Below are 27,832 nucleotides of genomic sequence, written 5' to 3' on the forward strand. Positions count from 1 at the left end.
CCACTGAGCCATACCGCAGCCCCTCACTGGGAGATTCTAACAGGTGTGCTACCACTATAGGGTGCCTCAAGCCATATCTGCTTTATTAAGTTGGTTTGTGATTTTTTTTTTAAAGATTTATTTATTTATTTTATGTACAGCATTCTGCCTGCATATGTGACTGCAGGCCAGAAGAGGGCACCAGATCTCATTACAGATGGTTATGAGCCACCATGTGGTTGCTGGGAATTGAACTCAGGACCTCTGGAAGAGCAGTCAGTGCTCTTAACCACTGAGCCATCTCTCCAGCCTGTGTTTTTTTTTTTTAAATGAATTTCTAAGCACTGCTTCTTTCTGCTATGGGATTGGACCTGAGGGGATGAAAAAACTCACCATGTGTGCTGAGGCCATGTTTGTGCCACTGGCTCTCCCACCCTCAGACCCTGGTAGAGAGGCCACGCACCCGTGGGAGTCACTCAGTGCCATCCATAAAATGAACAGATGAATGATAATAGTGCTAGGAAAACGAATAGAATCCTGGTTCTGCCACTTAGCTGTGGTGCAGCCTCAGGCAAGTCACCCTTGCTCTGCCTCAGTTTCCACAGATGTGAGGTCAGGCTTCTCAGGTGCTGCCTCCAACCCCGCCTCATGGAGGAAATAGCAGATGTCAAGCATCTCCTGAAGCCTTCCTTTAAAGGGTCTCCTGCTGTCCTGCTGGTAGGTGTGATTGGATCAGGACAATGCTGACCCCGGAAGAGGCTGAGTCCACTGAGTTCTTAGCCGAATGCGATGGTAGGAGCTTGAACCTCTTGAGAAGACAGTCATTGTGGGCAGTGCTGACTTACTTGCTCACTCTGCTTCCTGGCCGCTGTAAGGTGAGCATCTGGGCTCCACCACACCCCTCCCTCCATGCTGCCACTCACTGCGACCACAGACTGAAACCTTTGAAACCACCGGGCAAAGCAGATGATGCGTTTGAGTGCGCATGCACCATGTGTTTGAGTGTGCATGCACCATGAGTTTGACTGCACATGCACCGTGCATTTGAGTGTGCGTGCACCATGCATTCGAGTGTGCATTTGAGTTTCTCACTAGCCTGGAATTCTCTGAGTGTGTCAGGCTGGTAGAACTCTGCACCCCAAGGACCCTCCAGATTGCACCTCCCAGTGCTGGGATCACAGGTACGCGCCCCTATGCCTGCTTTTCTTCACTTTTGAGGCAGGTTCTCCAAGTGTAGCCCTAGCTGGCCTAGACTCACAATGACCTGCCTGCCCCTGCTTCCTGAGTGCTAGGATTAAAAATGTGTGCCACCATGGCCAGATAGCTTTTTTTTTTTTAAAGATTTAGTTACTTATTTTATGAGTATGGATGTTTTGCTTGCATGCATGTGCACCAAGTTTATGCAGTACCCTCGGGGGTTGGAAGAGGGCATCAGGTCCCCTGAAACTGAAGTCACTGTTGAGAGCCACCATGTGGGTGCGGGGAGTTAAATTCAAGTCCTCTGCAAGAGCAGCAAATGATCTTAACCAATGAGCACCCCACCCTATCCCCGAACACACCCCCAGATAGGGTCTTTCTTCTGGAACTCATCATGGAGACTTGGCCTGCCTCTGTCTCTGTGTAGGATTAAAGGCATGTGCCACCACATCAGCCTTTTGTTTTTTCCTGGTGGTTTCAGGGCTCAAACTTGGATCTTAGCAAAACAAGGACTCTGCCATTTCCCCGGTCCTTTCTTCCTTCTTTTTTTTTTTTTTTTAAACTTTTCATTTTACGTGCATTGGTGTTTTGCCTGCATGCATGTCTGTGTGAGGGTACCAGAAATTGGGAGTTACAAACAGTTGTGAGCTGCCATGTGGGTACTGGGAATTGAACCCTGGTCCTCTGGAAAAGCAGCTAATTCTCTTCATTGCTGAGCCATCTCTCCAAGCCCCTTGTTTCTGTCAGTTGTCATGACCATTGAAAAGGTGGTTCAGATGGTAATGTCTTCTGCCAGTTGTCCTATGACCTCCACATGAGCACTGTGGTGTGCATGTCCCTGATACAAAATAAATACATAAAAATACAATAAAAACTACCACCAAAAGGAAACCTCAGACTCCAAAGTTCTCTCCACACCCCACACCCCACCTTCCACTTCAGGGTCTTTATAGCCCAGGCTGACCCGGAAATCAAACTCTTCCTGCCTTGGGCTCCCAGGGTTGCTGGGACTATCCTGACAGGGTGTACCACAGAGAGCGAGCTTTATGATCTCAAGTCCTTATGAAGCAAGTCTTTGGAGAAGAGGGCTTGGGGGATGCCACCTTGGATGGCTTTCTGTCTCTTCCAGGAATGTGCTCACAGTGCCTTGTGAATGAAGATGACCCACTCTCTCTCTCCGCTGCATCGAAATGTAGCCTCATCTAGTCCACTGAGGAGGGAGTCAGGTGGGGCCAGTACAGCATCTTCCATTAGCACGTGCTGTTCATTCTCAGCTCCCCCTCCCCCATCCCCTGAATCAGCCTTGCTGCCTTCCAGACGCAGTTGACTGGACTGATCAAAATAGTGGGAGATCTTCCCCAGCAACTCCAGATATAATGTCCCCTTTGTTGCAAGGGCCAGAACCGGGACCCTGACACCAAGAGACCACAGCCAGATAACTGTTCACAAGAGAGAAGGAAAACTTCTGGCCACCCAAGGCCACATCTATGTAAAGAGGTCAAAGGTCTAGAGGAGGGTGTCCACCAGCAGCCTCAGCCCATGGCATCCCAGCCCAGTTCTCAAGGACCCTCAGCTGCATGGCCCATCTTCTTAGACTATTCCATCAATAATTGTGAAATTCAAGTCTAAAGTGGATACCCTTTAGTTTGTTCCTTTTTTTAAAAAAAATATTTAATTGTATTTATATGAGTACACTGTAGCTGTCTTCAGACATACCAGAAGAGGGCATCGGATCCCATTACAGATGGTTGTGAGCCACCATGTGGTTGCTGGGATTTGAACTCAGGACCTCTGGAAGAGCAGTCAGTTCTCTTAACCACTGAGCCATCTCTCCAGCCCTTAGTTTGTTCCTTGCAAAGGTCCAGCCAGGTCCTAGTATATAATCCCAACACTCAGGAGGCTGAGGCGGGACCATCTCTATCCTTGCCCTGTAGGGAGCCTACCTAGTGGTTACTGCTGGGCTCTGTTATTCACTCCCTTCTTTGGGGACATGAGTTTTGTCAGCTGTCAAGTGTAGTGGGGCTGAAGCCAGCTGTACAGAGTCTTGTGTGCAGTCAGCACCTGTTTTGGCATATTCAAGTACACAAGTTTGTGTGTTTACAGAGAAGTTCCCGAAGGCAGGGGCACAGGCAGGCAGGATGCTGTAGCACAGCCGAGGCAGGACCAGCAGGACAGCACTCAGGCGTGACTGCTACAACTCTCTTGGAGACAGTGAGGTTTGCTGTGAGTCATCAGAAAGGACGCTGCCTTTGCCAAGTACTGTGACATCCTCGGAGACGCTTGCTAACCAGCCCCCAGTGGGATGCAAACCACTGCCAGGGCCTGGGGCCGAGGCCCAGTTGGAAGAGTGCCAGCCTGGCTTGCACAGGGCCTGGACTCTAACCTCGGCATCACATAAGCCATGTATAGCTAACACACATGGAATCCAAGCACACAAGGTCATCCTTTTTTTGTTTTTTTTTAGATTTATTTTTTTTATGTATATGAGCACACTGTCACTGTCTTCAGACACACCAGAAGAGGGCATCGGATCCCATTACAGATGGTTGTGAGCCACCATGTGGGTGCTGGGAATTAACTCAGGACCTCTGGAAGAGCAGTCAGTGCTCTTAACCTCTGAGCCATCTCTCCAACCCAAGGTTCCAGGCCAGCCTGGGATACAGAAGACCGGTTTCAAAGAGTTAAATATATGAAGACTGCCTGTCTGGCTTGTTCCGCAGTGGAAGGAAGAGACGGCCTCATACTACTCTGGATTCACTTTTGATGCTGGTGTTGGTAGACAGGGTCTTGATAGTTTTGGCTGGCCTAGAACCTACTACCTAGACCGGAGTAGCCTCAAAGTTACAGCAATCCTCCTGCCTCAGCCCCTTAAGTGAATCTGCCACCCATTTAGATCTGTACCTAGAATGATCCTTAGTCCTGCCCATAATATGTGATATAAGTCAGGGTGGGGATCTCTCAGGCTGGGCATAGGAATCTCTAATCCAAGGTGGCAGCAGCTCCCTTTTCTCTGCTCATGGATGGGGCACAGGAAGAGACTAGACAGGTCATGGCCTCCCAGAGCACGCTCTGACTGGCTTTGCTCTGAGTGAAGGAGGGCTCTCCATGGCTCCTCCGCTCTCCAGTACAGGGTTTCTGGGCACCAACTTTGCAGACAGAATGCACTGCCCCAAGACCAATCAGTAGATACCCCTGTTCCCCACGAGGCGTGTTTATGTTGTTTTTGTCCTTGAACTTGCAACCCTCCTGTCTTCATGCAAGCCTTTATGGTGCTGGGATTGTAGGTGTGCACTACATGCCCGGCTAAAGGCTGTAGAGGATGGAGTAGTTTAAGGACTGAGATCTAGGACCTGATCCTAAAAACGAACTAAATTAACAAAGACAGATTTGTTTCTCTACTAAGAACAGAAAGAGTATAAAGAAAAAACACGTTTGCACACTTGGGATTTTTCTTTAATTTTTTTAGCACACAATGTACACACGTCCCTTCCCCTTTAAGTTAGTGTGACAATCTTCCATAATAAACTACTTAAAGAGAAGCTTTGGTCAAAAATGGAATGAGATAGCAAAATCAAAACAAAACAAAACAAAATGAAAGAAAAAGCAAAACAAACCACTGCTGCTCTAAATCCCACGCTTCGCCCACGACATCCACACGGATACACGCTAGTGGCTTCAGTGTGACAGTGTTTCCTGGGGCCAGGATCCTCACCACCATGTGAACGGCAGGCAGACTGCTCAGTCCCGTTCCTCATGCTGGATGGCAGAGGCTCACTCGGCTTCACATTATCCGGAGACCCTGGATGGAAGACTCTAGAGTCTTGGGAAGAGCACAACACTCATTAGCCCAGGACTGGCTGCCTGTCTTCCCTGCAGGCCACACTGCTGCCCTGCTCCCTGGTGGGGCACAGGCCCACCTTCCTCACCCCAACCCTGCATATTCTCCCTCCCTCCCTTCCTTTCTTTTTTCCCCAAGGGTCCTGGGAAAAAAGGACCATCACCCTGCTTTTTCCTTTCTTTGCTTTTAGACAGGCTTTCGCTGCACAGACCGGGCTGCCTGGAACTGTCCACAGACCCAGCTGGCCTCCAACTCAGAGACCTGCTCTCCTCTGACCCCTGGGATTAAAGATGTGCATCACTCTACTTGGACTTTTAGGATTTACTCATGTGTTTACAGTGTGTAATGTTTGTATGTGTGTATGTGCACCCTTGTGTGCCTGGTGTCTGTGGAGGATGGATGCCCTGGAACTGGAGTTCCATTTGGTTGTGACCAGCCATGTAGGTGTTGGGAACCAAACCCTGACTTCTAAGCAAGTGGTCTTAACTGCTGAGCCATCACTCCAGAACGGTAGACTAGTCTGGTACTACCACACCCGGCGAGCGAGAGAGAGAGAGAGAGTGTGTGTGTGTGTGTGTGTGTGAGAGAGAGTGTGTGTGAGAGAGTGAGAGAGTGTGTGTGAGAGAGAGAGTGCATGTGTGTGTGTGAGTGTGAGAGAGGGGGAGTGTGTATGTGAGTATGAGAGAGAGAGAGCGAGAGTGTGTGTGAGTGAGAGAGTGAGAGAGAGTGTGTGTGTGTGAGAGAGAGCGAGTGTGTGTGTGTGAGAGTGTGTGTGAGAGAGAGAGAGTGTGTGTGAGAGTGTGTGTGTGAGTGTGAGAGAGAGCGAGTGTGTGTGTGTGAGAGAGAGCGAGAGTGTGTGTGTGAGTGTGAGAGAGAGCGAGAGTGTGTGTGAGTGAGAGAGTGAGAGAGAGTGTGTGTGTGTGAGAGAGAGAGCGAGTGTGTGTGTGTGTGTGTGTGAGAGAGTGTGTGTGAGAGTGAGAGAGAGAGTGTGTGTGAGAGAGTGCGTGTGTGTGTGTGGTGTGTGTGTATGTGGGTGTGTGTGTGTGTGTGGTGTGTGTGTGTATGTGTGTGTGTGTGGTGTGTGTGTGTGTGGTGTGTGTGTGTGGTGTGTGTGTGTGTGTGTGGTGTGTGTGTATGTGTGTGTGTATGTGTGTGTGGTGTGTGTGTGTATGTGTGTGTGTGTGGTGTGTGTGTGTATGTGTGTGTGTGTGTGTGGTGTGTGTGTGGTGTGTGTGTGTATGTGTGTGTGTGTGGTGTGTGTGTGTATGTGTGTGTGTGTGTGGTGTGTGTGTGTGTGGTGTGTGTGTGTGTGTGTATGTGTGTGTTTTCCATCTTCTTAGCTCACTGCATTGGGGTGGAGGGCAAGGTCTTTTTTTTTCTAGTTTTTGTTTTTTGGTTTTTTTTTTTCCCCGGAGCTGGGGAACCCAGGGCCTTGCGCTTCCTAGGTAAGCGCTCTACCACTGAGCTAAATCCCCAGCCCCGGGCAAGGTCTTATACTCTAGCACAGACTGGCATTAAGCTCGAAGCAATCCTTCTGCCTCAGCTTCCCAAGTGAAGTTATTACAGAAATGAGCCCCATGCCCAGTTTTTTTTGTTTTTTTTATTCGCCGCCCCCCCCAGTTTTATTTCTTAAATAAATTGGTGCTAACTATAAAAATGTCTGGTGGCCAACACTGGGCTTGCTTTAGCAATGGCATCAAGACATCAACCACACACTGAGAATGGTGGTCCCTCATGCCTAGAGAAGCTGGGGCCAGCTCTCATGCCATACACTGCAGCCGACACTGTACTTCAGAAGGAAAATGTTTGGTGAAATCCCTGGAAATCCAGGGCTAGGGAGAGTTCAGGGTAAGAGTCCTCACCTACCATGGTCGATCCCCAACGCTGCAAAGACCCCCACCAAGGTTTACCTTGAAATCCCAGATTGTCATGGCTCCATCGATGCCAGTAGTGCAAAATTTGCGACAATCTTGCTTGTCCACTTCATAAATAGACACTTGACTAAAAGAAGAGCAAAAGCCACAGGTTGTGAGGTCTGTGGTAGACGAGAGCCCAACTCTCCTCACCTACAGTAAGGTGCACTAAGGAAAAAACTCTCCTCACTCTGGATAGCAACACGAGCACAGTCTTAGGCTGTACCAGTCAGAGTCAGAAAACAGCCCACAGATAGCTGGGTGCTATACTAAGTCCCAGCTCCATCAGGGTTGCATGCAAGCCTCTGTCTGAAAGCAGGAGGGGGCTCAATAGCCGGGGGTGGATGGAGCTCGTCCTGCAGAGGGGCTGCCCAGCATACGTAAGGCTCAGACTGAATCCCACTACCTCATACGTGGGTGCATCTGCACATGCCTGTACCCTAGCAGCCTACAGATGGACGCAGATTAGAAATTCAAGATCATCCTCAGTAACAGCAATTCTATACCCATCCATTCTTGGATCCCAATCCTACCCCAGCCTATTTAGTGCATTTGAGGCCAACCTAAACTATATGAAAGCCCTATGACAAAAATGAGAGAGACAGAGGCATGGGGTGGGGGAGGCTGCAAGAGGGGGGACAATGGCCTCCTAGCATGTGATGGATAGGAGGTGGAGAGGGGCTCAGGGGCTCAGTAAGGATGCAGATATGAAGAATCATTTTGTGCTTTCAAACAGAAGCAAGGCTAGAGCATGGCTGAGGCCAACTGGTCCCCAACACGCCCTCTCAATCAACCTGCTAGGACAGAGCCTAGCCACAACAGAGGCCAGAGTCTTGCACTTGACATTTGCAGGGGCTGGTGCTGGGGCTCAGTGGGGGAGGACCTGCCTAGCAAGTCTTAGGTTCTGGGTTCAATCCCAAATCCAAACCACCAGAGACAAAGTAAACTCGATGATTCATTACAATGTCAACAGCAGGCAGGCAGTCACTCCTCCAGTTCCTAGCAGAGCTGTGCAGACAGACAAGACAACCTGTGTGAGCTCCCGAGACTGACTGCAGACAGCTGCTTCTCTCTCATCTCAACGGTCCAGACTAGGAATGTCTCCTAACCATCCAAGGGAGGCAGCAGGCTACAGCACGCAGGATACAGCACGCAGGCTACAGCACGCAGGCTACAGCACGTAGGCTACTGCATACAGACTAATGCACACAGGCTACTGCACACAGACTACTGCATACAGGCTACAGCAGGCTACTGCACACAGGGTACAGCACGCAGGGTACAGCACACAGGCTACAGCACACAGGCTACTGCACGCAGGCTACTGCACGCAGGCTACTGCATGCAGGGTACTGCACACAGGCTACTGCATACAGGCCACTGCATACAGGCTATAGCACGCAGGCTACTGCACACAGGCTACAGCACCCAGGCTACTGCATACAGGCTACTGCATACAGGTTACTGCATGCATGCTACAGCACACAGGCTACTGCACGGAGGCTACTGCATACAGGCTACTGCACGCAGGCTACTGCATGCAGGCTACTGCATACAGGCTACAGCACACAGGGTATGGCACACAGGGTACAGCACAGACAGCTGAGAGCTGAGCACGGCTCACTACTACCCCTCATCTAGTTTGTGTTGTATGTGCAGAGGACAACACTTGGAACTAAGTTCTCTCCCTTCACTGTGGAGGTTCTGGAGAGCATGCTCAGTTGGTTAGGATGGCAGTAAGCACCTTTGTCCACTGAGCCCACTTGCTGGCATGTTACCAACACTCTTGCCTCAGCCTCCCAGGTACTGGGACCACAGGCCTGTGCCACCATGCCCAGTGTGAACCTACCTCCTACATACACTGGCAGACTACTCAGCCAGCCAGGCCTCCTCTGACAAGAACCACCCTCCTCCCGAATGCTGGGCAAAGGCACCTTGCAGAGCACAAGGGTAAAGAGGTGGCAGCTCAGCTTTTGTTGTTTATTGAGATGGGGTCATCACACTGCAGTGAGGACTCTGGAATTTTGGTTTCTTTACGAAACACAGAATGCCGTTTTCGTTTTAATTCCAGTACAGGATATGGGGCTGCTTCGGGCTGATCACAGCAGCTGTTTTGCCTCGTGCTCTAGCAGAGGTGTGGTTTTGCCAACTGCAGACAGTTTCTGCGACTGTATGAATTTGGAATTCTGGGAACTCTTCAGAGTATATAAATGCTCGAGCCTCAATAGGTGTGGTCGGTGGTTGTTCAGGGTCGGTTGGTTGTGGCTTAGGAGTTGTTGCTCAAAGAAGAGACAAGAAGATAGAGATCCTTGAATCTAATCTCTCTCTCCCCCCCTCTCTCCCTTCTTTCTCTCCTACCTAGTGATAGCGGGTGAAATGGGGGATGATAAAGGGTGGGGAAAAGAACTCACGGAGTAGAAAAGACTGGCCACAGGGTGCAACCTTGGCTGGCCTTGAATTCAGAGATTCACACCTATCTCTGCCTCTCTGCATGGTGGGATTAAAGGCCGTGATCACACCCAGCCACCTCCCTCTCGGTCACAAACTGAAAATGAGACCTTAGCAGCTGGGAAGGCACAGGCTTCCTTCCTACCGCTCTCATTCCGTCAGAGACACTGGGCCTGCAGCACAAGGGGCTTTTGTAGGAAAATGACATGGAGTGAAGCACCTTGGCCAGCCAATTTTCTACAGAAGCCCAGTGCCCTGACTCCAGGCTGAGGTGACTGAGGGTACTTACGTGATGCTGTTCTGGTGCAGTGTTTCCAAGGCTGTGTTGCGGTCCTCGGTAGTGGCCCTCTTATCCATGTTACGGAAGCGTTCCATAGCAGACATGTTGCGCTGGATGCTCTGTTTTGGGACGTCTAGCTTGGACACAAAGGTCAAACAGCCACGGTCATCGTAGTTAAAGAGCATCGGGCAGCAGTCATGGCCCTGAAATGGGAGATCGGTCAGCACTAGGGCTCCCTGCCTACCTTCCACCCCAGTAGCGTGCTCACAGCCGTGGCCTCCCAGTCTCTTTCAGCGAAAGGACGTGCTCCTGTGCCTGCCACAGAGCACGCATTGTTTCTGGCTCGGAGCTGCACGTGGCACACTGTGAGGATGGCAGATACTTACGGCAGCCACAACGCTGTTCTCTGAGACAAATGACACACTGAGCAGCGGCAGGAACTCCGTTCTCAGAGTTGAAACCCTGAACACAAGAACACTTGTTACCCTAGGGGAGCCACCGCCCACGCTCCTTCACAGACAGAGGACAACAAAGGCCCCATTCTCAGAGTGGTTTCTGCACTGTTAGCTAACACTCCTCTAAATAGAGTTCCCTGACCTCTCCTCATAGGAATCTCAAGCATAGGTGACCCCAAAGTGACCTTCGGAAAATGAAGCCTTTTAGTTGGGGGCATAATATGTGCACGGCTCTGGCTGACCCCTAGCACCCTCTACCAATCAGTCAAGTATAGCCCGGGCCCTGCTCCTTGCTAAAGGGTCTCTAGTCATGGACCACAAGGAGTCAGTCCTTTCTGCCTTTGTCCCAGTGCGGGGGCTCTGCTCCTCTTGGCCTCTCAAGTTCTTACATCTTGGCTCTGACCGCTGTCTTGGCCTTCGATGGCTTCTCCCCCCTTACCTGCCACAGCTCTTGCTATCACCACTGCTGGTGAGAGCACCAGTGCTGGCCCCAGAGTCACTTGCTGGCAGTCATGCCCTGTGTGAGCCACTCTGGGATGAACCTTAGTCTCATCCAGTTCACACTCAAATAGGCCTCGTGCATGTCTGTGTATGAGGGTGAGTGCACGTGTGTTTATAAACAGAAGCGTGTAACTAGTCACGGCAGAAAAACACCTAATGATAAGTTAAGAGCACCCCACTTTATGGGAAGACCATGTAATTTCTTACTGTGCATGTGTGCCCGCCCATATCCGTGCCAGTGGAGGCCAGAGGAAGATTCAGGTGTACCGTGCTAGCACTCTCACTCTGGCTACTCCCTCAGAACAATGAACCAGAAGCTCAATGTTTTGGCTACACATGCTGGCCAGCAAGCTCCCAGGTCTGCCTGCCTCTACCCCTCTATTCTGTGGTCACAGGCACATGGCCATGCCTGAATTTCACGTGTGTGCTGGAGATTTAAACTCAGGTCATATAAAACAACTCTTACCCACTGAGCCCTCTCCCCAGACTACAGGATACATTATTGAAAGCCAATTGCTGCAGACAGATGGACACACCTAGAATACAGCATTCAGGAGGCAGAGGCAGCTGGACCTTGCGTTCCAGCCCTGTCTGAGCCTCACAGTGAGCTTGAGGACAGCCTGGGCTCAGAGACTCTGTCTCAAAACACATACACATACCTCACAAAAATAGCTAAGTGCTTGTGTCTCAGAGGCCCCTTAATCAGGTGGCTCCCGAATTAAAGGACAAACACATTATTTGAAACATATGCTGTGGTACAGTTATGCTAGAGAAGGTGAGGTGTGGAGTGGACCAGGCTGGAAAAGCCTGCTAGTCAATGAGTGCAGAGAGACACACCACTAACAAGGGCTGGGAACCATAAGTGCTACGACAGCCAGCACAGAGCCAGCCCTGCATTAACTACAGCCAACAAGAACAAGGGAGATCAACGAGTGACGTGTAGGACACAGACCTACTCCACTAAAAGCACAAAGATTAAATGCACATACATGTGGTGAGCATACCTGTGTGTGTGTCTACCATTGCATGTGTGGGGTCAGTCCTCTTCTCTACAAAGTAGACTCCAGGATCAGACGCCTTCACCCAGTGAGCCATCCCCTCAGTTTCACGTTTTTGGTGTTTTAAAGATGGCCTCACAACTCATGACCTCCCCTGTCTAGGCTTCCTGAATATTGGAATTGCAGGTTTGCACCACCATTCCTGGCTTATGAAACATTTATCTGGGAGGCTGAGGCAGGAGGGTCATAAGCTTGACACCAGCCCAGGTAACAGAGGAGTTCCAGATCATATTTTTAACATGGGTGACCTTATACAAAAGAACTCCCACAGTAAATTCAGCTTAGGAGAGAAGACCTCACCTCTGCAATGCCTTGGCCTATGCCTCTCTCTGATGGTTTCCATACACAGAGTGGTCAGGCTGGAGACTGTCACCACAAGCTTCTCTTGGCTGCTTGTGGGGAAGGGCTCCCAGCGAAGTACAAAGGTTCCTAAGAGGAGGGCTCTACATTTCTTCCTTTGCTACTGAGCACACTTTATACCCTCACATCTGATAAAGTTCTTCCAGGCTGAGCTGGCCACACCCTCACAAACAAGTCATCGTAATTCCGGTTCTCCAAGTAGCATGAAGGTGGCATTGTTCTGTGAGAGCATGGAGTAAGAATGGACCTCTTCTTCTTTCTACTCTTTTGGGTGGTGTTAGAAAAAGGAACTGAAGGGGTTGGGGATTTAGCTCAGTGGTAGAGTGCTTGCCTAGGAAGCGCAAGGCCCTGGGTTCGGTCCCCAGCTCCGAAAAAAAAAAGAACCAAAAAAAAAAAAAAAAGAAAGAAAGAAAGAAAGAAAAAGGAACTGAAGGTGTGTGCATGCTAGGCAGGTGCAAGAGTCCTGGTTTTCTGACGGGATTTTGTATGTAGCCCAGGCTGGCCTTGAACTCATAAAACTCCTGCTTCTATCTCCTGAGTGCTAGAAGGTAAGTATGAGCAACCATGACTCGGTCATATTTCCCTTGGTTGCTGGGTAACAATGGCATAAGCAAACAGCCAGACTTATGCAATGCTATCCTCCAAGTTTGACAGACATCATCCTATTCAGAGCAGCTGTGACTGTTTTCCAGAGACTCTCTGAGTGGGCCTTCTGTCTACTGGCACTGCCTCATAGGTTGGGGTAGGGTCACTGGACCCTCATCTGGGATCCCAACTGCTCTCTCCTATGCCTTGCAGCTAGCTGTATACAATTCTGCACTAACTTCAGGTGATCTATGGGGAGGCTACCATGTATAGAGTGCAGATGGCTAGCTGAAGTAAAGTGATCCCATCTATGCCTCTCTAGACAAGTCATTGTCCATCCCAGGTGAGGTTTAGTGGTGCTGTGTCTGCTTTGGGGTCACCCATGCTCCTGTGAGCAGCCTCTGACCTGTGCTGTGTTCGTGAGCCCAGTGAGCTCACTGGTTGGGAAGTTGGCCTTTGGTGGAATTCTCCTTTGGTTGGCACTGCATCAAGTGAAAGAGTTTGTTCACATCTCCCAGGGAGAGGCTCTTAGACAGACACAGAATAACCTGGCAATTCTGAAGGGACTCTTGATAGCAACACACTGGGAAGGCCTTGGAAGGGACACTACCAGTAGTGCCACCAAGAAGTGTTTCTGGAAGGAAGTCCCAACTCTTTAAAGTCATTAACAGGTACTTGGTCCCTGCCTGTAACTTTAAAGGCAGCTGCAGTTGTTGGGGTGTTTGCAAGATACCAGGGCAGGTAGCCTCAGTGTGGTGCTGAACCCTCCCACACACACCCACTGTCACCTGCCAGGAAGATACTCACTGCACACTTTTTGAGGCATCAGCGACAGACACTGTGCTGTCGTGGCTGACCCAGGCCAGCCGGCTCCCACTGGCAGAGAAGCTGACCCCGTGCACCCAGCCACCAGTGCCACTGCCACCAAACTCAGACATCAGCTGACCAAAAGGCATCTTGCTGCCCCAGGGCGTGCTGGCTGGCTTCTCATCCACCTCTTTGATGTAGGCCGAAAATACTCTGTTGTTCAAACATGGAAAAGAAGAAAAAAGCAAATGAGAATATATGAGTATAGAAAAAGGTGCTGGCAGCTGCCGGAAGACAATCCAGAACAAAGGAGTCAGCTTGAGAACGAGACACGATGGGCAAGGCCAATGCCCAGCAGTGGCAGACACAGAGGCAGTGAGGGTCTTCTAACCACAGGTGAAGAGGCGCTGCGGTCACCCCACGTCAGACTGCATTCTTCCTACCAGAGCAGCATCCTCAGCATGGCTCCAAGGAGCCCAGTCAGTAACAGGCGGGAAACGGCCCATACCCCACGCAAGCCAGCACCAAGTCACTGAAAGGCAGAGGAGCTGGGAAGCTGAGCAGCTCGCACTTTAATCTCAGTGCTCAGGAGGCAGAAGCAAGAAGGCTCAGTGAGTGCAAGGCCAGCCAGTCAGGGCTACACAGTGGGACAGTGTCTCCCAAAGAAGGGGGAGTGGTGTGTGTTGGGGAGCCAAGGAGATGGCCAATCAGTGAAGTGCTTGCTGACCTAAGTTCAGATCCTCATCACCGACATAAAAGCGGGGCATGGCAGCACCCATAAAGAACCAAGCACCGAGTAGGGCAGAGGGAGACGCCCGGGCTCGCTGGCCAGGCAGTGTAGCTGAAATAGCAAACACCAGGCTTGGTGAGAGACTCTCTCAAAAAACAAGGTGGGAGAGAAGAGGACAGTATCTGAAGCCAGCTCTGGTCTCCACACCCCCACATGTATACACAACACAGAGACAGACAAAGCGGGGTGTAATATGCCCAGACTCAGGAAGGGAGGGGCAAGAAACTGCTGGACTCTGCCTACCTGCGGCTTCTTACTCCTCTCCTCTTTACAAACACTCGAACCTATGTGGTGCTCACCCATAACTACAGCCCCCTGGAGGCTAAGACAGGAACAGCAGAAGTACAAGGTAGTCCAGCTAGGGGGAGGACTAGGAGGAAATTGAACCTCCCTCCAGTCTCCTTAAAAGTACTCCGCTGGGTGGCTATGGCTCACACCTTCAATCCCAGCACTTGAGTGGCCAAGGCAGGCAGATCTCTGAGTTTAAGGCCAGTCTGGTCTACAGAACAAGTTCCATAACAGCTAGGGCTCCAGAGAAAAACCCTGTCTCAACAAACAAACAAACAAACAAACAAACCCCCAATTCCTCTGGCTCCCTAAACCCAAACTAGAGTGGCAGAGGAGACTCTGGAAGGCTAAGGCATCAGGAAGGAGAGCCGTGAGCTCACTCCGCTCTTTCTCTTCTCCCCTCCCCTCCCCTCTCTCTCTCCCCCCTCTCCTCTCTTCTCTCCCTTTCCCTCTTTCCCCTGCGGGGCTGGGCACCTGCCCACGTATCCTCTTCCCCTCTGCCCTTCCTCCTCCTCCGCCTTAGTCTTCTACTTGCAATGCAGACTAAGAGAAACGAAGCCTAGGCTTCAGGACATACCAGGCAAGTGCTCTTCCACTGAGCTACTGCTCTGCTCTGCTCTGTAGTTAAATCTAAAGATGACTCTCTGGTCAAGTTTAAAAACGCTCACATAGGCCTGTGGCTCTCACCGTTCCTAACACGGCAATCCTATAATACAGCTCCTCGTGTTGTGGTGACCCATCCCTCAATCATAAAATTGTTTTTGTTGTTACTTCATAACTGTCAATTTACTACTGTTATAATAATTAAACCTGTGTTATCCAGTGGTCTTAGGTGACCCCTGTGGAAGGGGTCACAATCCACAGGCTGAGAAACCCTGACATAGGTACTGAACTCTGCCACCAAAAATCAACACAAACCAGTAATGTTTTGTTTTTCTTTTCTAAGGGGAAAAATCCATGGTGAACAACTTTTAAAAAGCATTCTGTGGTATGATTCTCAAAGCTCTTAGCAGTACGGCTGATTTCCTCTAGCCTTTGGCTAATGACAGATAAAGCCACTTAACTGAAAAGGTGCAGTAACAGCTCTCAGTACGCTGTTCAGTGACATTTCGTTATGTCAGGTTCATTCTGTTGGATGCAGTCTGTGGCCTGGGATTCCTAATGAGGAACTAAAACTGTAGTCAAGAAAGACAGGTTGGGGCTGGAGGGATGGCTCAGTGGTTAAGAGCACTGACTGTTCTTCCAGAGGTCCTGAGTTCAATTCCCAGCACCCACATGGTGGCTCACAACCATCTGTAATGGGATCTAGTGTCCTCTTCTGGTGTGTGGTATGGTGTATACTCACATACATAAGATAAAAAAATAAATAAATCTTAAAAAAAGAAAGAAAGGAAAACAGGCTGGCAGGCATGAAGATGCACAATTGTAATTCCAGCACAAGAGGAAGCTGAGGGAGGGTGGTGAGTTCTAGTCCAACCTGGGCTACATGTTTCAAACCAAACAGGACTGACGAGACGGCCCAGTGGTTAACAGCACTGCTGCTCTTGCAGGGGACTGGAGTTGGGTTCCCAGCACCAGGTGGCTCCCAACCATCTATAACTCTAGCTCCTGGGGACTTCTTGTCCTCTTCTGGCCTTTGCCAGGCACATATACACACATGCGTACAGGTAAAAAAATCTATTTTTAAAAACTGAGAAAGAGACTGAAAGGGAGCATGAGTTAATACTGAACTTTAAACTACTGATACTCTACCTAAAGAACACTCACTGTGCCCGCCAGTCTGCTGTGCCCGCCAGCCTGCTGTGGCTGCTGACCTGCTGTGCCCACTGACCTAGTCCACTGTATCTGTTATTCCTTGATCTTTTAATCACTGTGCACCAGCTCACTCTCTCAGTACCACTATCCTCTACCACCACCCCCATGGGGTCTCATGTAGCCTAGGGAGGCCTCAAACTCACTATGTAATTGCGGATGATCATGAACTTCTGACTTGCTTGCCTCTCCATCCAGAGTGCTGGGGTTACGGGCATGTACAACCAGGCCCGGCTTATGCAGGGCTGGGGGATGGAAGCCAGGGTATTGTACTAGGTAGCCAAGTGCTCCACCATTGAGCCCCATTTCCAGCCCCAACTCCTTTTCTAGACCTAAGTTCCTTCATCTCTCAGTCCCTACTGTGCTATTATAGACTTTGCACAAAAGGAAGCCCATGGACGCCGTGGAGGCTGACAACAGGCAGCCCAGGGTGCTCAGTATTTCTTTTATCCCCACCTGCATTTGAAGTCACAGGAGCCTGCAGCCAGCAAAACGTTGTTGGGATGCCAGTCCAGGCTGAGGACTGTGGAGCGGATCGGCTTCTTAATGTGCTTGCTGACCCACCTAGGAAAGGAGAAAACCAATGCACACTGTTCTCATAAACAAAAATGGTGACGTTCTCCACGGCACCCCAATAAACCCACTTCCAATCCAATGGCTGAACCGGACTTTTATAACCATCATTTAAATTCTGGAATGCACGAGAAATGTTTGTTACATTACTGAAGTCAGTCCTCTAAGTGCCATGATTTTTACTGTTGTAGTGATGTCCTCTGACTTACACCTGAGTACCTTTTCATGGCTCCTGCTGAAGGGTGGCCCACCGGCTTGCTTTTCGTTAGAGAAGTTCCCTATACATAGTTCAGGCTGGCCTTAGCCTCGCTGCTCATACCTCAGACTGGTCTGCAACTCCTGAGTGCTGGGATTACATGTGTGTGCAGCACCCCTGGCTGGCTGACTGCCTACAGCTGGGCAACGTCACCCATACACAGCTTCTTTTCAAACTACATCTGAGACCACAGTCGGGTCTAATTTACCTATAAAGGGGACGGTCTACCACAAACAGCAAACGGTTACTGTGGCTGAAGGTTTCCTATATAAGTTAACAAAAGTGGGGAGCGGGAAAAGGGAGGACGGAAATGAAGGGACTGAAGGCAGAAAGGGAAGGGGAGGAAAAGGGAAGGGGGAGGAAAAGGGAAGGACAAAATGAAGTAGGGGAGTAAGGAAGGGGAGGAAAGGTTTAAAAAAAATAAAGGTGTGGGAACGAGTCATGTGCACAGGAGAAGCAACAGTTATTCAGGGAGAGGAACTGAGAGGGAGAAACCCTCTCCAGCCCAGGAAGGGCCGCTGCGGTGAACATGGAGTCTCAACAGGTCCCAAGAGCACAGCATCCAAGCATGGAGTATACAAAGCGGAATGAGGGCACATGCAACATTGCTCACCAGTCATTTTCAGACTCAAAGTAGCAGACAGAGATGAGCCGGGCTCCACTCCCCACAGCAAACTTGTTCTCGAGTGGAGACCACTTCACGAAAGTGGCTGCACGGTTAATCCTCAGGATCACCAGGGTCGGCTTCCAGATGCCATCTTTCTGACTCCAGACATAGGCGTTGCGGTCCGCCCCACAAGTGACAATACGGTCGCTCTTAGGAGCCCAGTCAATACCTGCAAGTGAGGCACAGGTCACTTGCTGCGCCTGGCCAGTGACAAGGGACTGGGCTATTGGCAGGTGACAGCTGGGCATGGGGTAGCCGTGGGCTTGGTGGTCTCCCCACCCTTCTCCTATCTATGGTTATCATCTCATATAAAACCAAGGCTGTTTCTCTCCCAAGGACACGGGAGGACAGGGGATCCTGACAAAGCCAGGTAGAACAGAACTAGGAGTTTATGTTTTCTTTTAGGACAGGGTGTCAAGAAGCCCAGGTTGGCCTTGAATTCCCAATGGAGCTGAGAATACTCTTAAACTCCTGATCCTTCTGCTTCTACCTCCTAGTGTTGGTATTACACACACCATCATGCCTAGCACGCACACATGCACACAGACAGACAGACAGACAGACAGACAGACAGACACACACACACTCATGTAAGATTTCTATAATGAAATGGTTTGGGGCTTGCTTTGTTTTTGCCTGTGTTACACACATTCACATGTGCCTCTGGAGCTCTGAAATTGTTATCAAGTGTCTTTCCCGATCATTCCCCACCTTTATTCATTGAGGCAGGATCTCCGTGAACTCAGAGCTTGTCCTTTCCTGCTACTCTAGCTACCTAGCTTGTCTGGGCATCCCTGACTGTCCCTTAGAGAGCTAGGATTCAGTTCAGCAGTCCACCCAGCATTTCTGTGGGTTCCGGGGGTCTGAGCTCCAGCCCTCAAGCTTACACAGCCAAGCACTTTATCCACTGAGCTGTCCTCTCAGTGTAGGAAAATATTTTAAAGAGGTAGCTGAACATCAGGCAAGTGGTGCAGGCCTTTAATCTCAGCACTTGGAGGCAGAGGCAGGTGGATCTCTGAGTTCCAGACCAGCACTATCTACAGAGCGAGTTCTCAGACAGTCAGGGCAAGAGAAACCCTGTGTAGACAAAAAAAAAAAAAAAAAAAAAAAAAAGAGGACCAAAGAGATGGCTCAGTGGTTAGGAGCACTGACTGCTCTTCCAGAGGTCCTGAGTTCAATTCCCAGCAACCACATGGTGGCTCATAATCATCTGTAATGAGATCTGATGCCCTCTACTGGTGTATCTGACGACAGCTACAGTGTACTCATATACATAAAAATTTAAAAAACTTTAAAAAAAAAAAAAAAGGAAAAAGAAATAGCAGCCATGTGTGGTGGCTCAGGGCTTTAATCCCAACACACAGAACACAGAGGCAGGCAGATCTCTCAGGGATTTAATCCCAACACACAGGACACAGAGACAGGCAGATCTCTATGAATTCAAGCCAACTTGGTCTACATAGGGAGTTCCAGGCCATCCAGGCCGTGAGACCATGTCAACAAAAAAGGGGGAGAGGAGTTAGTGATGACAAGTAGCTCTGCCACAGGCCACACTCTGTGAGGAAACGCTGATAGTCTCTTCTAGAGTTTGTCAGATCCTGCCCCTCACAGTTACAGTCTGGGAGAACACCGTTGAGCCTGGGTCTGAGAGAGGGATAATTAACTTTTCTAGGTTCTTCAGATCTAACAGATGCCATCAGAAAATGGATCCAAATACAAAGGACCCCAAGAAATGTAGGGAGAAAAGTTATGAGTATTTTACAATTTTGGCTCTTTGGGGGAAGGAGGGAAGGGTCCTTCCATTTTAGTCTCTTCTCATTTAAAAATATTTCTTAATGCCAAAATTCAAACTAAGTTGAATGTCCTTATTCATAGGCATGAGGCCAAATCTGTAGGAACAAGGTCCTGGCAGGCAGAGCAGCACTGCTGGTGTTGATGCCACATGATGCTCTAGAGCTCAGAAGCACAGCATGCAAACCGCCTGGTAAAGCAGGGAGTGTTGTTAGGAGCCACGATGGAGGTCCTGGGATGCTGGACAACTCTGTGCTCATGCGGGTGTCAACCTCGGGTGTCTTCCTCTACTGCTCTTCCCGCCCTTTTGAAACAGGACTTCTCCCTGCATCTGAAGCCACTGTTTCAGCTAGACTGGCTAGCCAGCTACCCCACCACCTAAGACCCAAGATTCTGTGTATGTTCAGCCATGCCTGGCTTTTGGGGATTTGAACTCATGTGTTCATGCTTTCAAGGCAGGCACTTTATCTACTGGGCCATTTCTCCCCACCCCAGTACTGGACAACTTCAAAGGATACAGAAGGTCAAACTCATGCTACGTTGGTTTTTGTTTGCTGATTTCTGATCTAGGCAAGAATATCTTTAGGATAATCAGTATGACAGTCTTTTGTAGCCCAGGCTGGCCGCAAACTTCCTTATGTAGCTGAGGATGACCCTGAAATCCTAATCCGCTTTTCTCCACCTCCCCGAGACAATGACCAAGTAGAAGATCGATCTATAAGCAGTGAGTGGTTCAGTGGTTTCCAGACACTTTCACACTTGACAGCCAGCACTGAAAACAGCACATGAATGTCTGAGCGCCCGCATACACACTCAACAAGCATGGATGGGGTCTTCTAGAGAAGCAGAAAAGACCCCAGACAACAGGACTTCACTCCCTTTCTTACTCCTGTATATCTTTTTTTTTTTTTTTTTAAAGATTTTATTTATTTCATGTATGTGAGCACACTGTAGCTGTCTTCAGATACACCAGAAGAGGGCATCAGATCCCATTACAGATGGTTGTGAGCCACCATGTGGTTGCTGGGATTTGAACTCAGGACCTCTGGAAGAGCAGTCAGTGCTCTTAACCGCTGAGCCATCTCTCCAGCCCTCCTGTATATCTTTTAAGCGTTCTGGCATAGAAACCAAGATGGTCTCCTGATTCAGGAGACTCTGCTAACTGTCTGAAAGGTAGTCTGACAAGGTGCTGGTCATGTCACTCCTGCTTTAGTGTTAACAACTCCTATCCAGAGTATGAGCACGTGGGCTTGTACATGTCCACGGTGCACATGCGGAGTCACATGACGGCTGGTGGGAGTGAGTCTTCTTCTTCCTTGTGAGTCTCAAGAACTGAACTTAGGTCACCGAGCTTGGTAGCACATGCTTTTACCCACCGAGGCACCTACCTCCCTGGCCTCATGCAAAAGCCACTCTGGCTCCTAAAACAACACACAGGAAGATAATGTCCCACGGCGAAGACAGCCAGCCGCACATTTCCTCAGTGCTCACTCTTCGCAGGGTCTAGCTCTGGCTTTCCTGGCTCATCCCAGCCGTAGAGCAAGCTCAGTGCCCTCCACAGACAACCAGAGTGTTGTGTGCCACTGGGCCCCAAGAAGTATGTGACCACGTTACTGTTTTCCTTCAGATTTTCTCTAAAGAGAAATGCAGCCTGATGACTGAATTCTACGACTTGTGAGGCAGGAGCAAGCAGATCTCTGTGGGTTCAAAGCCAGCCTGGTCTACAAATAGTGAGTTCCAAGATAGCCAGGGTTACATAAAGAGACCTTGTCTCAAAAAACCTGAAGAAAAAAAGAAAAGAAGAACGAAGGGGTTGGGGATTTTGCTAGGCAAGCGCAAGGCCCTGGGTCCTCAGCTCCAGAGAAAAAAGAGAAAAGAAGAAAGGAGGAAAGAAAGCAAAGAGAAGACTCAGTAAGTCCTACGGCACTCGGAATGTGAGGTGTGATGAGGCGCTTTACTTACTGAGGAAGGTGCTCTGTGTGGAAAGAGCACACTGAGCCTGCAGCTGCCTTACCTGTGATGTGTCCGTTATGTTCCTTCAGCTCGTGAGCTTTCGTCCACTGACTCCCATTCTTCTTGTAGATGTGCACTTCATGATTATTGGGGCTCAGTGCGATCTCTGAGGAAGGCAGGCAGCACAACTGTTAACAGCGTGCCATCCCTGATGTTACTTGCAGCTCTGGAGTTTGAGAATTGTAACTGCTGGCTATAGCTCAGCTGGTAATATGCTGGCCACGTAAATAGGAGGACCTGAGTGGAACCCCCCAAACCCATGTAAACTCCGGCGTGGCGGCATATGCCCATAACCTCAGCACTGGGGTGGGGTGGGGCCAAGATGGAGGACACCTGCAGCTCACTGGCCACTGGCAGAGCAGCCTAGCCAAACTGAAATATTCCAAGCTCACTGAGAGGCCCTGTCTCAAATAATTAAGGAAGACACTTGACATGGCTCTCTGGCCTCTATACAAGCCCATTCCACAGAGAAGCATCAGGAAATTCAAAGCACACTTACGGGTCCGATCCCTGTTCCAGGCATGGCAGGTGATTGGCTCTAGCAGAAACTGATGCAGAGACATGATTCCTACGTGTTTTCACAGGTCAGAAAGCTGTAACGAGCAATAGGAAAGAAAACACTCAAAATGTCATGCACTAAGAGTTCAAGTTATCAGAAGGACTCGCCTATTTGGGGATAAACACAACATTGATCTCCCAGTAAGAAGACTCACTTGCAATACAAAAATCAATTCCGTGGGGTTGGGGATTTAGCTCAGTGGTAGAGCGCTTGCCTAGCAAGCGCAAGGCCCTGGGTTTGGTCCCCTGCTCCGAAAAAAGAAAAAGAAAAAGAAAAAAAAACAAAACAAAAAACAATTCCGTAACAAGGACTAGAGCACAGTAACCACCAGTATGGAATCTACTCTGAAGGGTCACCAACTGACTCTCAAATCACAGACTGATGGAGTAGGTATTCAGCCTCAAACTACAACTCCACACAGGACTTGCTAAGTTATGAGAAGGAAAACATGCTTTCACTATAAAGAAGTCTGATAGGCATCACCTTGACCAAGTAACCAAACCTGTAGCTACAAACGGGAGCAGAGAGATCTAAACCCACAGTCCCAGGGGGACGTGACCAGCATATCATAATTTGAAAACAATGATTTAATTCATCATCCGCAGCAGGATACTTGTAAAAACAAAACGGAAACTCAAGGCAGGAAGACCTGGGGATACAGCTCAATGGGAGAGTGCTTGCCAGCATGTGGAAGGCCCCAGGTTAATCCCCACTGAAGAGAGGATGAAGAGGTGGCCCAGCAGTTAGTGCTACCACTGAGGACCTGGGTAAGTCTTGGCACCCACAGTGACTGTCACAGCCACTGTAACTCCAGCCCCACAGCACCTGCACTCACAAGGACACGCCCCAGGACATTCCTACAGGTCACTTTAGAATAAAAGTCAATCTGACCAAGTGCATCTCAGCACTCAATAGGCAGAGGCCAGAGGAACTCTGGGAGAGTTCCAGGTCATCCTGGACTATGGAGTAGACTCTGCCTTGAAAGAAAGTCAGTTAGTCAGTCAGTCTAACAGGAAGTTATAGGCCATCCTAGATAAACCTTGGAAGATGATCAACCCAGTTATGAAGCACACCTGCCAAACATATTTACTCTAAATGCAATCGAGGCCTGGATCTCCCTTTCAGCTTACAGGAGGTAAAGCAGAAAGCAACACCAGAAGTCGACACTGATGTCGCTCCTCAGATATGCTGAGCAGTTAAAGCACTTGCTGTGCAAGCCAGATGGCCTGAGCTCTGGTCCCCCAGACCCTGAGGACAGCTGGAAACAGCAGCGAGAGCCTCTGTGGTCCCAGTGATCCTACAGGGAGCTAGAAGGTGGAGACAGGAGACCCTCAGGAGGGCCTCAGGGCACACTGTAGTGTGCAACGGAAGGGTCTCTGTTTCAAACAAGGTAGAAGGTGAGGACTGACACGGGAGGGAGGCGTCCTTTGACATCTGCACATGCCATGGCCCATTCCCATGGACGCACACCACAAACACACAGTTCTCATGTGAGCACAAGCACACACATAAACACACCTCACACTTGCTCATTCTCTGTCTCTCTCGAAAAGCCCAGAGGTGCCCTCTAGAAAACAGCTTGCCTGGACTTCTTTAAAAGGCAGTATGGATAGGTATGGCAGCAAACAGCTTAGATCCCAGCACTTGGGAGGTAGAGGGAAGAATCTGTTCTAGATTTCAAAAGAGCTAAGAAAATCAAATTTCATAAAAGATGGTTGATTCTAATTAGTATGTTTAAAAATAACCATAAAAGACATGTGTTGTATAACAAATTTGAATTTGATTATTATATAAGAGCATGAAATTATCTTCATCCTAGCTATGATAATGGTTTGCCTTAGGTAAGAACAAGTCTTAGCCGTTAGGGGAAAAGTGATGATCTGTTTGGGATAAATGTCCTTTCTTCTCACTTACAGCCTTGGCCGCCTGGAACTTACTATGTGGACCAGGCTGGCTCAAACAGAGATCCACCTGCCCTTGCCTACTGAATGCTGTAATTAATGTCTTTTCCTTTGAGACAGTCTTTATATGTAGCCCAGGCTGGTTTCCAATTAACAATACTTCTGCCTTAGCGTCCTGACCGCAGGCCATGTGTTTCCATGCCCAGTGAGATAGGGATTCGACACTAGCAGAGAATGAATGGAAGAGACATTAGAAAGTTGTGAGGCAAACAACAGGCAAACTCCATAAACAAAAGTGAGTGCCTGTGGCACAGAAAAGAAACACTCTATAAAGGAAGCCATGGTCAAAGAGAAGTAAGTTCAGGGGTCAGCAGCACCTGCTCCTCTCCTAGAGGAGCAGAGTTCAGTTCCCAGCACCAGGTCAAGTAGCTCTGTGTGTTTCCAGCTCCAAAGAGCCTGACAGCTCTCTGCAGGCAACCATACACATGGCAACACACACATGGCAACCACACACACGGACACACACATGGCAACCACACAAATGGCAACCACACACATGGCAACACACACATGGCAACCACACACATGGCAGTCACATACAGACACACACATGGCAACCACACACATGGCAACCACACACATGGCAACCACACACATGGCAACGTACACACACAGATAAACCTTAAAAGAATGGATTGTTACAAATATTACTAACTGTGAACAATGCAGCTTAGACCCCAAAGCTGATGGACTTGCTTTTTAAGGGAACAAAGCTGGTTTGTAAGCTAGTGCCTTGGTTATCCACATGCAAAGAGGACACCTAGTTCATGAAGAGCTGAGAGTCACACCTCCAGATAGACTTCTCATTCTCTCACTCGGGGTTTCTAAGGACGCACTTCCTAAAGAACAGCAGAATTACTTCTACAACTGCATTTCTAATTTTGTTCTTTCAGTCAAGTCTTATAATTGAACATACATTCAGACATGTCCTTCCTTTATAGTCATTTGGCTATTTTAAGCCACAATTTTGTACCAAGCAAAACGAACCTTTATTCATATGGTGATAATTTAAAATCACTAAACAGCAGGTGATATTTAAGCAGTGTTTGAAAATCTTAACAAGGCTCAAAAGGAGAAAGGGGAACACTCTAGGTGATTATGTGAACAATAAGTTTTCTGGGCACTCAGGAGGCAGAGGCAGAAGGATCTCTGTGAGTTCCAGGCCAACCAGGACTATATACAATTAAGAATCTGTCTCAAACATAACCAACGACCAAAAACCCAGGCTTCTGTTGCCGCTGTCCAGCACTGAGGGATGAAAAGGACTGAAAAAGAGGTGACTCCATGGGCTCCTACTCTCTTCGGTTTTCACTTAGCACAGTCTTTTCTTCCTGCCCTGCTGGGGAGCCAACCCGCACACTATGCACACCAGGGCAAGGGCTCCACCAACTCAGCCACGTTCCCAGCCTTCGAGTGGAGTCATTTTACTATCTGGTTAGCCATGGCATCTGGAGACAAGGGGACCTGAGTTTGAATCTTCGTTTTAACACATACATCATGAGACGCTGGGACGTTTTTCATTTCATCTCCAAATGACATTACAAGACAACTGTCAGGAAGGTTAAGTGAGATAGCACATAAAAGCACCCCAGACCGGACCCCAATAAGTTAGTTTTCTGTAAGTCTAGCCTTTAATGGCAGAGCCATCTTGCAAGCCCAGTAAATTAGTCTCTGGCACAAAGCTTTGGACCAGCCCTAGAAGGATCCTCTGAACTTGGACACGTCTACCTATGTTGATGTCTTGGCTCCATTCCACTAGAACTTGACAAATTCATGTTAAGTTAGAACTTCCATTCCCTGTTAGGGTCATTTTCAAATCTGTGATTCATCTAGTTACTAATTGCTCTCGTTACCCAACCCAGCGATACCAACAAGAGCTCCAACAAGGTTACCACACCCTACCAATGCTTCATTCTAAATTCCAGCTTCATCAGACCATCTCCACACTTCCTATAGAGAACTTATTTTGACCTAACGCTAGATAATTTAGATCAAAACACTGCCACCCATCCTCCATAGGAGTCTGCAATTTCCAGAAGGATCCCCCAGTTGTGACAGAAGATGAACTGAAGAAGCCCCACGCCCCCAGACAGCACCCCGAACTGATAACTTCTAGAGATCTGAAATCCTAAGGCCTACATGGAAACCAAAAGATTACGTGACACTGATAAGATAGGATGCCAAACTAGGTCATTTCAGAAAACTGGGCAAGGAGGAGATAGGAGCCTCCCAAGTCGCACCACGACAACAGATGGTTTTATACTCAGAGATTCTAAGGTGCAATTTATTAAGTGCTTCCCAAGTTCCCAACAATGTTAAGTATCTGAATGGGGCCAGAAACATAAATAAAACCTAGTCCTCAAGTCCTTCTCCGGAGGAAAGAGCAGAAAGGAAATGAAGGCACTAGTAACGGCTGTTACTTATTTTAGATCAGCTACTCTGGGTTAGGAATTACTGTAAGCAACTCAAGCAAATGAACTCCACATGAACCCAATAAAACCAAGCGGACTAAGAATCTTCTTACTGCAGCTGGGGAAACTGAGGCATCAAGAAACAACCTTTCCAGAGACACCTGACAAATGGCAGAGTCAAATGGGAACTCCGGCGGTTCTACATAAAGGACCCTATGAATCGGAATGAAGAGGAGAGTACAACTTTGACTTGGGGCGGGGGCTGGAGCAAAGGAATCTTAAGGCTACTCGAAAGATGGGTTTTCTCTTGCTGGGGAGGGTTCCCCAATAACTGATGGATCGGAGGCTGCTCTAGGCAACATCCTAGACGTTGAAGAGATGAACAAGCCATCGTGACAAGCCATCGGGGGAGATCGGCCCGTCTAAACTAATTTTACAGATTGTGGTAAACGCTCACAGTAGGGGTGCAAATGGAACTGTGGGGGTGTCGGAGGCCAAGCTGTTCCTTCTCCCATCCGAGACGGAGGGCAGCTGGAAAGTGCTCAGGAACGCTCGGTCTGTGTCTGTGTGTGTTGGGGGGTAGGGTGGAGGTGGGGATCAGGGACTCAGGGGTAACCACGAAGAACGGAGATCCCGGCCCCCTCAACTCAAGACCCCGCGCCTAACCGACCTGGGCCCGCCGCCCCCGCGTGCCATAGAACATACAAGAAATGGAGGCGACCCGGACCAGACTCTCGGCCCTGCAGCTCCTTACCTGGGGTAGGGGAGGTCGGGAGGTCCGGAGCGAACGATTCGCGGACTCTGGTCAGTCGACGCGAACAGGCTCCGGCGGGCGCGGACGGAGGAGGGAGGCCTAGAGGGAGCGGCTGACAGATCCCGGAAGTGGTCAGGGCGCCTGCGCAGAGCAGCCTCTTTCGGCTGCCCGCCGGGCGCAGGCGCAGAACATAGCCCTCTTTGGGGTGCTCTGTCTGAATGGCTGCGGTTGCTCAGATGAGGCAGCCGCTAGTCAGCGCTAGGGCGTGCTTATGGAACTGGATAGGAGTCCTGCTCCTTTCTTTAAAGAGACTTAAGCACACACACACACACACACACACACACACACACACACACACACACACTCCTGAGCCATGGCCCAAGTGTGCAGTGTCATAAAGTGTGCAGTCTCAAGTGTTTTTTTGTCATAAATCACTGAGACAGGCTCTCTCAGGCTTCCTGGTTCTGAAGAACAATTCCAAAAATTTAAAAAATATTCATGTGGATGTCTGTGTTGGTATGTGCATGTGAGTGCAG

At 49.2% G+C, this 27,832-nt stretch overlaps 2 protein-coding genes across 2 annotated transcripts in view; both read right to left on the bottom strand.

Moving 5' to 3' along the window:
• Positions 1-27,832, bottom strand: part of Hint1l2 (histidine triad nucleotide binding protein 1 like 2) — an 865,401-nt gene that overhangs the window by 829,377 nt on the left and 8,192 nt on the right. The gene's annotated exons all lie outside the window — the stretch shown is intronic.
• Arpc1a (actin related protein 2/3 complex, subunit 1A) lies at positions 4,608-27,415 on the bottom strand. The gene is made up of 10 exons (NM_031146.2): positions 27,297-27,415; positions 22,111-22,204; positions 21,613-21,717; positions 17,754-17,976; positions 16,768-16,875; positions 13,422-13,634; positions 10,042-10,117; positions 9,665-9,858; positions 6,925-7,015; positions 4,608-4,996 (listed from the first exon to the last, which is right to left on the bottom strand). Exons 2-10 carry the CDS (start codon positions 22,172-22,174, stop codon positions 4,958-4,960), a joined length of 1,113 nt encoding a protein of 370 aa, NP_112408.1. The 5' UTR covers positions 22,175-22,204; positions 27,297-27,415; the 3' UTR covers positions 4,608-4,957.

The sequence above is a fragment of the Rattus norvegicus genome, chromosome 12, assembly GCF_036323735.1.
Source record: "Rattus norvegicus strain BN/NHsdMcwi chromosome 12, GRCr8, whole genome shotgun sequence".
Lineage (NCBI taxonomy): Eukaryota > Metazoa > Chordata > Mammalia > Rodentia > Muridae > Rattus > Rattus norvegicus.

Coding starts and splice junctions, on each gene's coding strand:
- Arpc1a (NM_031146.2), bottom strand. CDS start 22,174: ATGTCTCTGCATCAGTTTCTGCTAGAGCCAATCACCTGCCATGCCTGG. Junction 16,876..17,753: donor TTTGAGTCTGAAAATGACTG/GTGAGCAATGTT, acceptor CTCCTTTCCTAG/GTGGGTCAGCAAGCACATTA. Junction 7,016..9,664: donor CTGCACCAGAACAGCATCAC/GTAAGTACCCTC, acceptor CTCTTCTTTTAG/TCAAGTGTCTATTTATGAAG.